The 12670-nt window shown below is 41.3% G+C and overlaps 1 protein-coding gene across 1 annotated transcript; it reads left to right on the top strand.

Moving 5' to 3' along the window:
• Positions 1–3465: 3465 nt before the first annotated feature.
• Positions 3466–12347, top strand: LOC135494399 (centrosomal protein of 63 kDa-like). The gene is made up of 15 exons (XM_064782330.1): positions 3466–3542; positions 4149–4341; positions 4770–5009; positions 5622–5735; positions 5894–6028; positions 6329–6448; positions 6591–6736; positions 6971–7057; positions 7223–7397; positions 7538–7735; positions 8012–8167; positions 8780–8922; positions 9213–9373; positions 9608–10374; positions 10641–12347. The coding sequence occupies exons 1-15, from the start codon at positions 3493–3495 to the stop codon at positions 10782–10784; spliced, it is 2829 nt and encodes a 942-aa protein (XP_064638400.1). The 5' UTR covers positions 3466–3492; the 3' UTR covers positions 10785–12347.
• Positions 12348–12670: the final 323 nt, after the last annotated feature.

The following is a 12670-nucleotide window of genomic DNA, read 5'->3' as shown; positions in this document are numbered from 1 at the left end:
TACATCTGTATTGACTTAGAGCTCCTAAGGCCAGGAGCATGAGGTGTGTACCTCCTGGGACCAGGTCCAATTTGTTGAATTTGAACAATTCAAGGTCTAATCCTCAGCTAATTGTGTTCTAATAGAATTAACTGCCCTTGTATTATACCATTTAGGCCAGGTAATCATGCATCCACAAAGCCAGACCTGCACTTGTGAGATTGAAATTAGGTAACGATCAGGCCACAGCTCAAAAATTGCTTCTTGACGCACAAGGGTTTGGGATCCCAATTTTTTAAAGGAAATATCTGCAAATTGCTAAAACTCTGTGGATTACAGTATCTAAAAACATTAAAATATGCATGGCACTCAAAGCCAACTCTGCGGTGACAGCGGGAATTCAAATTTCTTAACAGGTTACTGTGATGTTAATAAGCGATGGCCATATTCTCTCACACAGGCGTTGAAATGAAAGCCTGTCATCATCTTAATAAGTTACCGTCCATTGACACAATGCCCTGGCTCCTTTTTATAGCCACAGTAACAATATTTCATCATTGCTTTGACATTGTGAACCAGCGATCCATGGTGACATGAGTCCTTTCTCTGTTGAGATGCAACAATGACCATTGACTTGAGATTGGCTGCTGCTCTTGGTTCTGTTATCAGGCGAATTTGGATTCTGTAGGTTTCCCCAGGATTGCCAGATGCACCTACATGCACTTTAACTCAGTAAGTTATTGTTTGACTTCTACAGGTATTGTGGTCTTCATTGTTTTTTATGAATTAAAAAGGTATTCTAGCAGGATTTGGGATGTTGAAGGCGTCAGAATTATTGCAAAATTGCTTACTGAGAGTCGAAGTCACAGGGCATTGTACAGATCCCCTTTCTCTCTCTTATGCCTTGACATTGGCTATCCTTCCTATAAACCCTCAAAGTTGAGGATACATAAAATGTTCACTCACTCACGCACAGTCCTTCACACACAATTTTCTGTAATTTTGTTCAAAGTCAGATGAAGAGTTGATAAGGCAGTCTCAAGTAAACTGTTGCCTTGCCTATTCAAAGGAAATGACGTTTATATCAGACCCCTTGCCGTGCTGATGTCCACATCCCGGTGATACCCTGACAATGACATGCCCAGTAACCTTTGATGAGAAAATACCATGTTTTGCCTCTCCTTCAACCCCGGCCACTCTAATATGTTTGAGACAGCTTTCTTATCGCAAAAGTGCTTGATTTCTTTCTCTTCTTTTGAAAGTTGAGACTTGTTGTTGCATTGTTTGACCAGCGCTGGTTCATGCTCTGATTCTTGTCGACTATGTAAGACACGTCACTTTACTCCAACGTTGTCAGTGATGAGACCTTACTGAACTGGTGGATTACAGCTGAGCAGTTGGCCTCATCTGTGATCACGTGCAGTTTCCGACAGTCTGAGGATCTTGTACAGTTGGTCATCATCTCACACTAGGCTCTGAGATCACAAGAACCTCAAAATTCCAGAAGAGTGCACCAGAATGGTTGAAGTAAGATGACTTTCTGAAGGAGTTTATGTAGATATTTTGACTAAGGCTGCTGCTCATTCTCTGTACCGTTGATGGTTATCAACCAAGCGTGACTGCTACGGACATGACGGAGCTCAGTTTCTCAAGATGCATCCCTAAACCAACTGTCCAAACTGTGGTTAAACATAAATCTTGAGAGTTGTGACCTAAATCATGATGTGCCTTTCATGGCCGCTTTTATCACCAAACCCTGACCTCTTGACAAAGGGACACAACCCGCCTTTGTTTTCCATTTCACAAGTTTATTATTGTCAACACCTGTACATTGAGAAGGTGTTGTGTATGGAAATGTACAGACGATTCTTCCATGTTAGGTTGGAATTGGTTGTTGTGAGGCCAAAAATAGGACCACACACCTGCCAGGAGTTGCAGAAGATGGCCAGGGGTCAATGGCGTTGAAAAGGATATCTCCTTATCTGATATTAGACCATCAATTTGTCAGAGGTGATCCAATGAACCTCATTGGGCTGGAGGTTTCCCTTGAGATGTTCATCTACGGTAGTGCATGCACGTTGCTCACTTCATCCCACTTCTTTATTTCCTGTAGACATCTGTCGTGACACTTTTTCTGCAATTCGTCAAAAGGATGATGGAAAAATCGTCTCGTTTACACACACTCCATCACAATATGACATCACGAGATCAATTTCTCAAATATTTGGAGACATCATGCAGGGGTCAGTCCCATTGTTGGCCTCACCTATCCCCGCTTCTTCAAACATGACAATGAGCTTACGCAAACATTTTCGTTTCTGCTGCGGGAAGGGTAAACAGTGGATGATCTGTCTATTATAGCCAAAGCCTACGGCAATTAATGTGGAGTTGTCGTCAGGAAGTATGACTATTGCTTCCCACCTTGGTGAATTAGCCCAAGAATTTGATACCTGTCAATCTACCAAGTTTACCATTATACTAAGCAGTACACTCCCAATTGGATAAGACAAAAATCCACCAAGAAAGTATTAATACAATGTTGTCTAAAATTCAATATAAAATTTTAAGGAGTTTCTTTTATGCTTCTATAAAACCTGCCCCGAGCTGCTGGTAACTAGACAAAGCTACCACAGAAGATGATCTAAATACTGTCTCAATTTGAATCTTTTTATCTCCCGCAATTCAAAATCTTCTCTAGTTCAATGTCCTTGCAAATTGGTCCTGAACTTTCACTTGTTCAGTCAGTGCACCAAAGCATAAATTTTATCAAATTGAAAATTTGACTATGCCAAGGACAATGAGAGTTTTCCTTTTCATGTCAGCCATGCCTGGTGTTTGATAGAAATTTAAAAGAAATCAGTTGAATTATAAGTCACGTTTTGAGGCATTATTATCTTTAAAGAGGTCATGGAGAATGCAAGAAAAATGAATGCAGAAAAATGGCGCTCTGTACATTAGTGTCAATGGAACAAGGAGCAAATATCCAGCATTCAAATTTGACCTTTTCATTCATGCCTCTGTAAAAAATTCAATTTTCATGTTGTTCATGTACATGCTATCAAAGCAATTAAAAAAATTCATGGCCATGTTGACATGATAATATAACAGTGACTGTTGTATTGTATCTAGTTCACTATCTTTGAAAAATAAGATCTTGAATACTAATATGGCTTCAGCGAGGCTGGTTACTTGTTCAGTTTTGTTGCACAATGTTCAAAAAGATATATTCTAGATAATCTAACACGTTCAAGAGCCAGGTAAAGGACTGGGTGTTCACAGGGACCTTGTCATTACAAGATATGAAAATGATAAGAGGAAGATAATTAAAGGCTAATTTGAGAAGATCTCTGTGTCAAATATTTCAGCACAAATGCAAGAATTTAGTTTTTCACCTCTCCTGACCCAACATATCTGATTTCATGTTGATCATCTCGATGTTTGTCTACCCCATCATTATTAACCCAGCCTCACCCTTTCTACTTGCAGAGCCAATGACGCTCTAAAGTCGTGAAAATGGATCGCGGATTCAACAGTATTTGGGGAGACCTACAAACGTCTAACAGGTAGTGTGTTTGTGTAAAGTCAATAGTGTTCTAAGAAATGCCGCCAAAAGTCAAGACAGTTTCTGCCGCAGTTGGGCTATTTGTTTAGAGGTCTATGGAGAATTGGCTGCTGGTCAGTTTACCGGTGAACGTGATCTGGGTATCTGGGCGCCCGTGATCGCGGCAATGGATGATGGGACTAACGTCAGTAAACTGTTCCAGCAGAATGTTGAGGGTATTCTTGCATTGTGTCAGAGGTAAGGAAGACGTTTTCTTTTTATCAAAAACTCCTAGGGGAACATGTTCTTGATGATTTCGGTTCAAGAGTAGCTGTACATCCTGGGTTATGAATCATGATGTTATCGAGAGTACTGTCATTTCCAACAGAAGACCGGTTTAATACAGCTTTTCTCAACCAACAACATGTTGACTGGCTGGGAGGATGCGCATGCAACGCGTTTACAAATTGTCTTGGCATCATCAAATATCATTACTATTATTAGGAACAGGGACAGCATGATGATGATACGTTTGTCTTCTGGAATGATTATAGTAGTTCTATTCAACCAGCTTTACGTATGCAAGTTTCAGATTTACAGAGTTCGAATGCGAAATTTCTGTCTTCAGGTTTCCCTGGAACGGCCAACTGATGTCAACGTGTGAGGCAGAGTTGCAGGAGCTGATGAAGCAGATCGATATCATGGTGCAGAATAAGAAGCTGGAGTGGGAGAGAGATCTGCAGGGCCTCGAGGCAAAGCTGGAGATGAGGGAGAAGGAGACTATGATGCAGAGAGCGACCATTGAACAGAAACACAGAGAGGTATGGTCAGAACCACTGATTGTGTGATAGACTTTTATTGTTGTGCTAATTTTGTACCATGGGTACGATGTTCAAATGTCTTCCTCATGTCCCTGTTTCAGATTTGTTCAAGTTTAAGTTGTTTCAGAAACTGACATTGTCTTCCATATTCTACTTTGGGGCATATATTGAAAAGGTAGATCCTTGAAATATCTTTGTGGTATGATCTGATGTGAGGTTGAGAGAGAATTACTCTCAATTGAAAATATGGTCACACCCTGAGCTGGACTAGTAACCTTCAAGCCATGGCAGGATAGTCCCCAATATCGAAAGAACAAAAAATAAGAACTCCACCCCTCATGCATTTTGGTGTTAACGGTAGTACAAGTTCAGAACGCCTCAGTCCCACCATACTTTGGCAACAGTCTCATCATTGTCTTCACTTTCAGATCGGTCAGCTGAGACAACAGGTGGACGGTATGGAGCGAGCACAGCGCGAAATGGTTTCAGAATATGAACACCAGTTGACACAGTGTAAGAACGAGTTGGTCAACATAAAGAAAGACTATGAGAAGTTACAGAAGAAGCATTCCAAGAATTCGAAGGAAGCACAGAAAGAGAAGAATAAGACGTCCACGGAACTGCAGGATAGTTTTACTGAGATTCAGCGACTGCAATCAAAAGTAGAAGTGAGTAGTTTTACCATTGGGCAAGATTGGTTGTGACGAGTCAGTTCTGAGATGGTCGAATTCTTAACTAGGCAGTCGTAGGCTTGATTCAATGTCGACATTGTGATGTCATCATCTCACAGATTACAATCAAGCAGAGGACAATAAATGATGTCATTGCTGAAAACTACCAAGTGACTTTGAATTGGCGTACCTGTACGCCTCATTTTTGGCCCAAAACCGTTTTTTAGACTGTGATATGTTACAAAACTGATTAGAGAAATGTGCCCTCTTGGGTGATATGACCCTCACATCTACCAGCTGATCATTAGTAACATTTCATGTGTTCTTACTAATGTTTCTACATTTGAATTTCCAGTCATCCTCTCACAGATTACAATCAAGCAGAAGACAATAAATGATGTCATTGCTGAAAACTACCAAGTGACTTTGAATGGGCGTACCTGTACGCCTAATTTTTGGCCTAAAACCATTTTTTAGACTGTGATATTTTACAAAACTGATTAGAGAAATGTGCCCTCTTGGGTGATATGACCCTCACATCTACCAGCTGATCAGTAGCAACATTTCATGTGTTCTTACTAACTAATGTTTCTACATTTGAATTTCCAGGAATACCGACATAAAGCAAAGGACTGGGATCTTCAGAGGAGAAATTATGAAAAACAAATAGAAAGTTTAGATTCGCAAAAACGGACATATGCAGAAAAATGTGATCTTATACAGGTAAGTCTGAAAGAAATGAAAAATGAGCAAGTTGGCAAACTTTTCGGTTCGTGAACGTTACGCAGTTTACAGCAGTTTTCAGACACATCAGTGATTGTCGATTGCATCTTAATGTCTTCCTTCCCTGAATTTTACCATTCTTCTTTTTTCTCTTTCAGCAACAAGCGGTAGGTTTCCAGTCACAGTTGGACAAACGAAGACAAATACTAGACAACACGGAATACAACTTAAAAACACAAATAGCTCAACTCGAGGGGCAGTTAGAGAGAGCAAAGGATACGTTACAGGCACAGGTAGGCCCTCCATGTTGTACTCAGGCTTTCTTTCTGCTTTACTGTGTTCAATGTTGGCCCTCTCAAACTCTCAGATCTGTGGCACAGACTTGCCAGTCTGGGCAAGTTGATGCCCTGACAACATATAACTCAGTGATAACATTCTTTGCAATGTCCTGTTTCTAAAGCCCTGTTCAACTAAAATGATCAATTTAAGATGCCCTCCCCCCACACACTTTGATTGCTTGATCTTGGTCGCCTGCCCAGTCTGAATATATTGATGATGCAAACTTGTCCTAAGTTGCACTTTTGTCTTTTCAGGAATCTCAAATAGAAAAATTGAAGTCGTCACTTGATGATACAGTGATGGTTCAAAGACGCGTTTTAGACGAGAAAGATTTTGTGGAAAAGGAACTCAGAGAATCAAAGAAAATTATTATTGTAAGTAAATTATGATAGACATTTTCACTCGACTGTAGGCCATTGTCACCCCCATCTTATGGCATTGCAAAAACGTCACGATCTGGTAGCGTCAAAAGGCTGAGATATTACTTATTATGATGGTGGCAATACTATTTTTCAGAATCTGGAGGATGACGTTGCAAGACAGAAAGTGGAAATTCAGAAAAAGGATGACATTTTAAAGATGGTTGAAGATGACCAGCATCACCGGGCACAAGAGTTTAATAACATGGAACAGGTGCTCATGGAGAAGGAGGAGATTATACAGTAAGTTGATAACAGTTCTCTACACTTACCTTACTTTACCCCCTGCCCTCATCCACGCCCGTCCTATATCCACCCCTGTCCGGCCTGTGCTGGATTGCTGGGCCCTGTTCTGTTGTCAGAGTATGAAAGGCACCCAGAAATCGCAACCTTTACACAAAACAGAAATTTAAATGCAATCTGTCTTTTCTGTTTCAACTCGTCAGTTAAATTTTGTACTGAATTGTTCATTTTCAGGTCATTTGAGATGCACGATAGAAAAGAACATTCCGAGTACATTGGCCAGCTACAGGATGAAGTGAAACAGGTCAAGTCAGATATCAAGTAAGATTTCAAAGTTAGCCTTCTTCTTCTTCTGCGTTTGAAACATTTGAGATGCATACTGGACAGTCAGCCTGTTTTTCGGTATTGAAGTTGGCTGTCCGTTAGAGTTCCGCCACAGAGCCCCACAGAATGAAATTTGCTCACCTTGGATTTCTCACATTCCAGAGCTTACAAGAAAAACGAGAGGCGGCTTAACGAAGAAATCTCCCGGTTACAGAATAAGATAAGACAAAGTCAAGAGGATTACGCTGACTTACAAGAGAAGTTTAAATCGAAGGCTGAGGAGATGAGTTTGATTGATGGGGTGGAGATAAAGAAACTAAACTCTGAGGTGACCAAGGTAAGGACTGAGATGGGACTCACAGAGTGGGAGGCTTTTGGATGCTTGGGCTGTTACACTAAATTGGGCTGTTATAAAAATGCTATGATAAAAAAAATGTCATGTCAAACTTGTGACACATCGTTTTCTCTACTCTGCAGCTGAAGGAGCAGCTTTCAATGTCGGAGGCTGCTCGAGCCTCGGAGGTGGCCGGGTTGAGACTGGAGATGTCCAATCAGGCAGCAGAGTTGCACAAGCGGACCATTGCGATGGCTGGGCTGGGTGAGAAAGTCACGCTTGGTGAACGACAGATGCGGGAGGAGAATGAAAAGTTTGAGCGGAGGGCAGCTGAATTGCAGGTATGGACTGTTACTTGAGGTCGTAGAAGTTGACACATTTATCTAGTACATGTATGTGAGATACCTACACTTGTGTAAGCAATAAGGTACGGAAAATCCTGTTTGAAGTCTGGAACGTCACTTCTCTAAAGTGTTTCAGCAAATCCAGAGATGCAAATTTGGGGTCCATCCCAGATTTGAGGCAATGGATTGTATGAAGCAGACCAACAATTGTAACCACAGGACAATGCCAGATGAACCTGGACCTTACCTCACCGACGATGAATGTTATTTCAGGTCGCAAATGCTCAGCTGGAGGCCCTGCGGTTAGAGAATCGCCACCTACGACAGACGGCCCTCAAACAGATTCAGAGCAATGCCGACGTGATGGAGGCTGAAGCTCACCTCAAGGAGTTACAGAATGCTTATTCTTTATCTGTCTCAAAACTAGAGGTAGGGTTCAGTACTAAGTGTATTGTTTGAGAAAAGTCAGATGGGCAATTGCAATTACAGTTTCCCATGCTTGTCATGAAACGTGGAAGTGTTAGAATTGCCTGAAGCTGATGAATGAGAAAGTGTTTGATTAAGACAAAGGCAATTAGCAACAATTAAAAGTGTCAGCACTGTGAAATACAAGTTAATTAGCGAGTCTTGCACTGTGAAATACAAGTTAATTAGCGAGTCTTGCACTGTGAAATACAAGTTAATTAGCGAGTCTTGCACTGTGAAATACAAGTTAATTAGCGAGTCTTGCACTGTGAAATACAAGTTAATTAGCGAGTCTTGCACTGTGAAATACAAGTTAATTAGCGAGTGACCATGCCATTGGTTGTTTCCAGGCAGTGGTCTTCACCGAGCTTCTGTCTGGCATTCATATTGAATTTGATCTTTTTACCAGAGGTCCTTGCAAAGCTAGACCCACTTCTTGTTTGACTCTTGATAATGAAGGTTGGTTAAACATTGATTGGAAACAGAAATATCTCTCAGGCCTTTACTGAACAAGCCACATGAGTCACGTGTGGAGTCATTTTTGATGATTTCTGACTTTCTTGATTTGACTTTCAGCAAGAGAAACGGGACCTCTACCAGCAGATGGACAGCCTGCAGGACGAGCTTCACCTAATGGAGCAGAGCCATCGCCAGAAGCAGCAGATTGCCAGAGAGGAGACAGATAGATCTGTACACGACCTCAGGGAGAATGATGAAAGGTATGTTTTACTAATCTTCTGGAGGATGGTGTAGTGCTGGTTTGGGTGCCTTGACTCGCATAAGTAAAGCTAGTCAGTGCTGTGACCTCCAAGTTCAAGTGGTGCATGTATCCACTCTCTATCCTTAGCATGAGGAGGTGTAAGCTGTAAACCCACAAAAATTAGGCAGAATTTGTGTTGTGGAGGAACAGTGTAGCTAAAATGGCCCGTGGAGAATGTATGAGGCAAGTTTCTATGCAAGAGAGCTGTCCGTCTGCTGAATGTGATAATCCATGCTATTCCTATTTCAGGCGGTACAAAGAACTGCAACGTGAGCACAACCAGAAGTTGGAGGCAATGCGTGAACAACTTGAGGAGACGGCAAGACGCTATGAATCGGAGATTCAGGGATTACAGCGAGAGAAGCAAAAGCTCCAGCAAGATATCACTCACAAAGAGGACTCATTTAAACGTATGTGGTTGAATTGTTAGAATTTATTTTCATATGACTTGGTGCCCTTGGTTTTCAGCACAGCCTGGTAGAAATGTTATGCAGGTATCACAGAGATGTCCATGGCAATGCACTAAAAACTGAGCGAAAAAACACATTACTATAAGTGTCATAAGTCTTGGGATTTCATTGTAAACCCACAAGTGATGTGTACCAACATAATATGAATTATAAATTTTATTCATTTACTTGTAGGTATGGTTGGTCAGAACAGTGTCATGTCGAGCTTTGTCGGTGACATAGACAGTATTGTCAACTCTCCGAATCGCTCCAATCGTAGCCACATGGTGACACCAAGATTGCGTCAGTCGGGCGCTGCCATCGACGCCCAGAACTCAAAAAGTGCCGACCAACTGGAGCAACGACAGAGTAAAAGTGGCCATGTGCGCTTCAGTCCGGATGAAAACCTTTACAGTTTGAATGCCCAGGATGGTGCTAGTGATCAGAACACTCTTGCTGTTGACGGGACAAGGCCGAAAGTTTATTCCTCGGATTCAAATCTAAATCCAACTATCAATCTAAATGGGAACCATAGTGAGGAGCGTTCATTGTATAGTCCATTTGAGAATGTTGAGAACACGGAACGTGCCTATGGCGGGCGGTCTAGTTCCCCAATTGTGATAGGAAAGTCGCCATCCACGAAAGTGGAGGGTCCTTCTGTACACTTTGACGAGTCCCCATTGAAACGGGTCTCGCCTAAAGACTGGCTACCTCAGGAATCTAATCTAGTGCATGGACAAAATGACGGAAAAATAAAACAAGGCGGGAGTCGGAATGGGAGTAGGAATGCTAGTCCGCGTCCGCCGCCAGATGCGGGTATATCGAGAAGGAGTCCGATGTTGGAACAGTCGAGATTAGCAGCAAGTCACAATGAGCCAGATAGTCGGAGTCTGTCGATGCTCGGGCTGGATGCCGGCGGACTAGAACACAGGTTCTCCCTGAGTGATCACTCAGATACGGAGGTAAGCAGTTTCTTCCCAAGAAGTGTTAAGAGAGCGTAAAGTTCAATAATTGGTTCTCTCTTTTTCAATGAGTTTAGTAGGAATTGAACCCAGGACCTCAGAGGTGCTGGTGTTGCCACTACCCCACTCCAATGAGATGCACAACTTATGGTTAAATAGTGAGGAAATTGAGGACTACTTTTATTACGAATATGACAAAGTCCTTCTTGTCTCTCGTTGATATTTGTTGCTCATGATATTTGACGGATATCTCTATCTTTTTTCAGCGGCCTAGTTCTCGTGCATCGGTTTCAACACGATTTCTCCAGGAGGAGCAAGAACGAGCGAAAGAATTAGAAAAGCTGATAGACTCTCACATTGAGGAACTAAAACAGGAAACTGAAAAGACTATCAAGAAGTACACACGGTGATAATGGTGGGGAAATGTTTCGTTGACTACCAGGGCTGTGCTGTTGATTCCGTCTCTCCGTCGCAGATGAATGAAATTTCTCGGGGTCCTTGATTTGGGACTGGATATGAGCCAGCAGAAAAGTAGTCGCACAGAGACAATTTGCCAAATCCTAATCTTGTTGATAAATTATGCAGTACCCATGACAGTGAAATGGTGATACGCTGGTATCCAGTGGTTTGAATAAAATAAGATTTTGTAAGGGATGTACTAACAAAAACACAGTAAAAGTTGAGAAAAGTAGAGTCCATTCATAAAAGGTTTTATTGGGTCTTTTAGGGCTCAGGAGTGTGCTCACTCACTCACTCCTACAACTTGACATTTCTATGTCAACTGTGCATCTACAAGTGCAAACAACTGGTCAGATTTCTTTGAAGTTTGGTTCTCCAGAAGTTTATGCTCCACGGCCCCAAACAATGCGAACAGATCATCTATGAATGGGGTTTAGTTTGTTGGGTGAAATGGGACCGAAGTGTACATTGTGTATTAGAATGCTAGTTTGTTAAGAATCTCATAAGTATTTTTTTGTATATAGCAGAAGAGAGTATGTACTAATTGATTATTTTTGCATTTAATTAATATTTATTTGTTATACATTTAGTTGTCCTGTAGTTGTAGTTTACCGGTACTTATTTTGAGGTATCATGTGACAGGGTGCCTACTAAGATACTGGACTGTATATTGGTCACCTTGAGACCTCCCCATTGGACCCCAGCCTCCTGCCCATAGTCCCCCTTTATGGCCAGTTTTTACTAAAGAGGATTTGCAATTTCAACAGGCATAGGGAAATTTCCATACATAATAACTGCACTTCGGCATCATGTATTTTTATTTTCCTGAGCCACTAGTAATTACAATTAACAGGAGCAGCGTACCCTTTTAAGGATAAGATTCATGAGATATGTGTACCTGCTTAAATAAGAGTGGAGCTAACAGTGAATACCAGTACTGCATTTCTTTTAAACCTGCCTGCCAATACCAGCTTCTCATTGCCAGATGTATGTAGTTCATCATTTATGTTCAGTTTTAAAAGAAAGCTGCTTTGTTTATATTGAACTGCCAGAGTTTAACATTGTTGATCGCACTGAATATTCCTTTTATCCCTTGAATCAAATAAGCAAAACAGTCATCAGAGAAGTCAGAACAAAATGTACAAATTTTGCATCCGGTTATGCATGAGCATCAAGTATGGATTAATCTATTAATCTATACTTGATGAGCATTGATTAGTACCCAAAGGACACTTATTCATACGCATGTATAACTGGATCCAAAATCTAGGGATTTTTCTCAGACTTGTGCTGATTCAAAGGCCTCAAAGGAGTAGAAGGCATGGGGAAACAATATCGAGGAAGAAAACGTTTTAAGACAGTTCAATTTTAATCCATGGGTTGATATAGTCTGCAAAAACCTTTGAAACTTATTGAAAGATCTGATTATTCAGAGTATATAATTCATTGACATTGCATGCGATTATTTCGATGTATTGTAAATAATGAAATAAACAAATTTATATCAACTTCAAGTTACATGTTGTTGTTTTATCCGTTTTTGAAATGAAAATTGTTTGAGTAATAAAGGATATGTAACTGATGATATTCAGGTTTTGGGAGCATAGCCTCATTATTCATCCCAAAAGAGCCGGACAAAAGGTCAGTCTGAAATCATAATTTGGGACCCCCTGGCCGTATCTGGCCCTGCTAAGCTGATAGAAACCACCCGACTTATGTCTACAGCCATATTGGAAGGTTCCACAGACTGGTTTGCCGCTAGTGGTACAATAGACTTATGCTTCGTCCCCAAAACGATTGGGGCGAAACTGTCAGGGGTCCGGTACATTCAGTTCCT

Source organism: Lineus longissimus, chromosome 10, assembly GCF_910592395.1.
Source record: "Lineus longissimus chromosome 10, tnLinLong1.2, whole genome shotgun sequence".
In the NCBI taxonomy this organism is placed as follows: domain Eukaryota; kingdom Metazoa; phylum Nemertea; class Pilidiophora; order Heteronemertea; family Lineidae; genus Lineus; species Lineus longissimus.
Note: the sequence above shows the minus strand (reverse complement) of the source record. Positions and strands in the feature narration are given on the sequence as shown.

Bases quoted from the DNA above. Each gene is read 5' to 3' on its own strand.
- LOC135494399 (XM_064782330.1), top strand. From the start codon at position 3,493: ATGGATCGCGGATTCAACAGTATTTGGGGAGACCTACAAACGTCTAAC. The intron at 6,029-6,328 runs GTAGGCCCTCCA...TTGTCTTTTCAG, and splicing joins AGGATACGTTACAGGCACAG to GAATCTCAAATAGAAAAATT. The intron at 8,168-8,779 runs GTAGGGTTCAGT...TTTGACTTTCAG, and splicing joins TATCTGTCTCAAAACTAGAG to CAAGAGAAACGGGACCTCTA.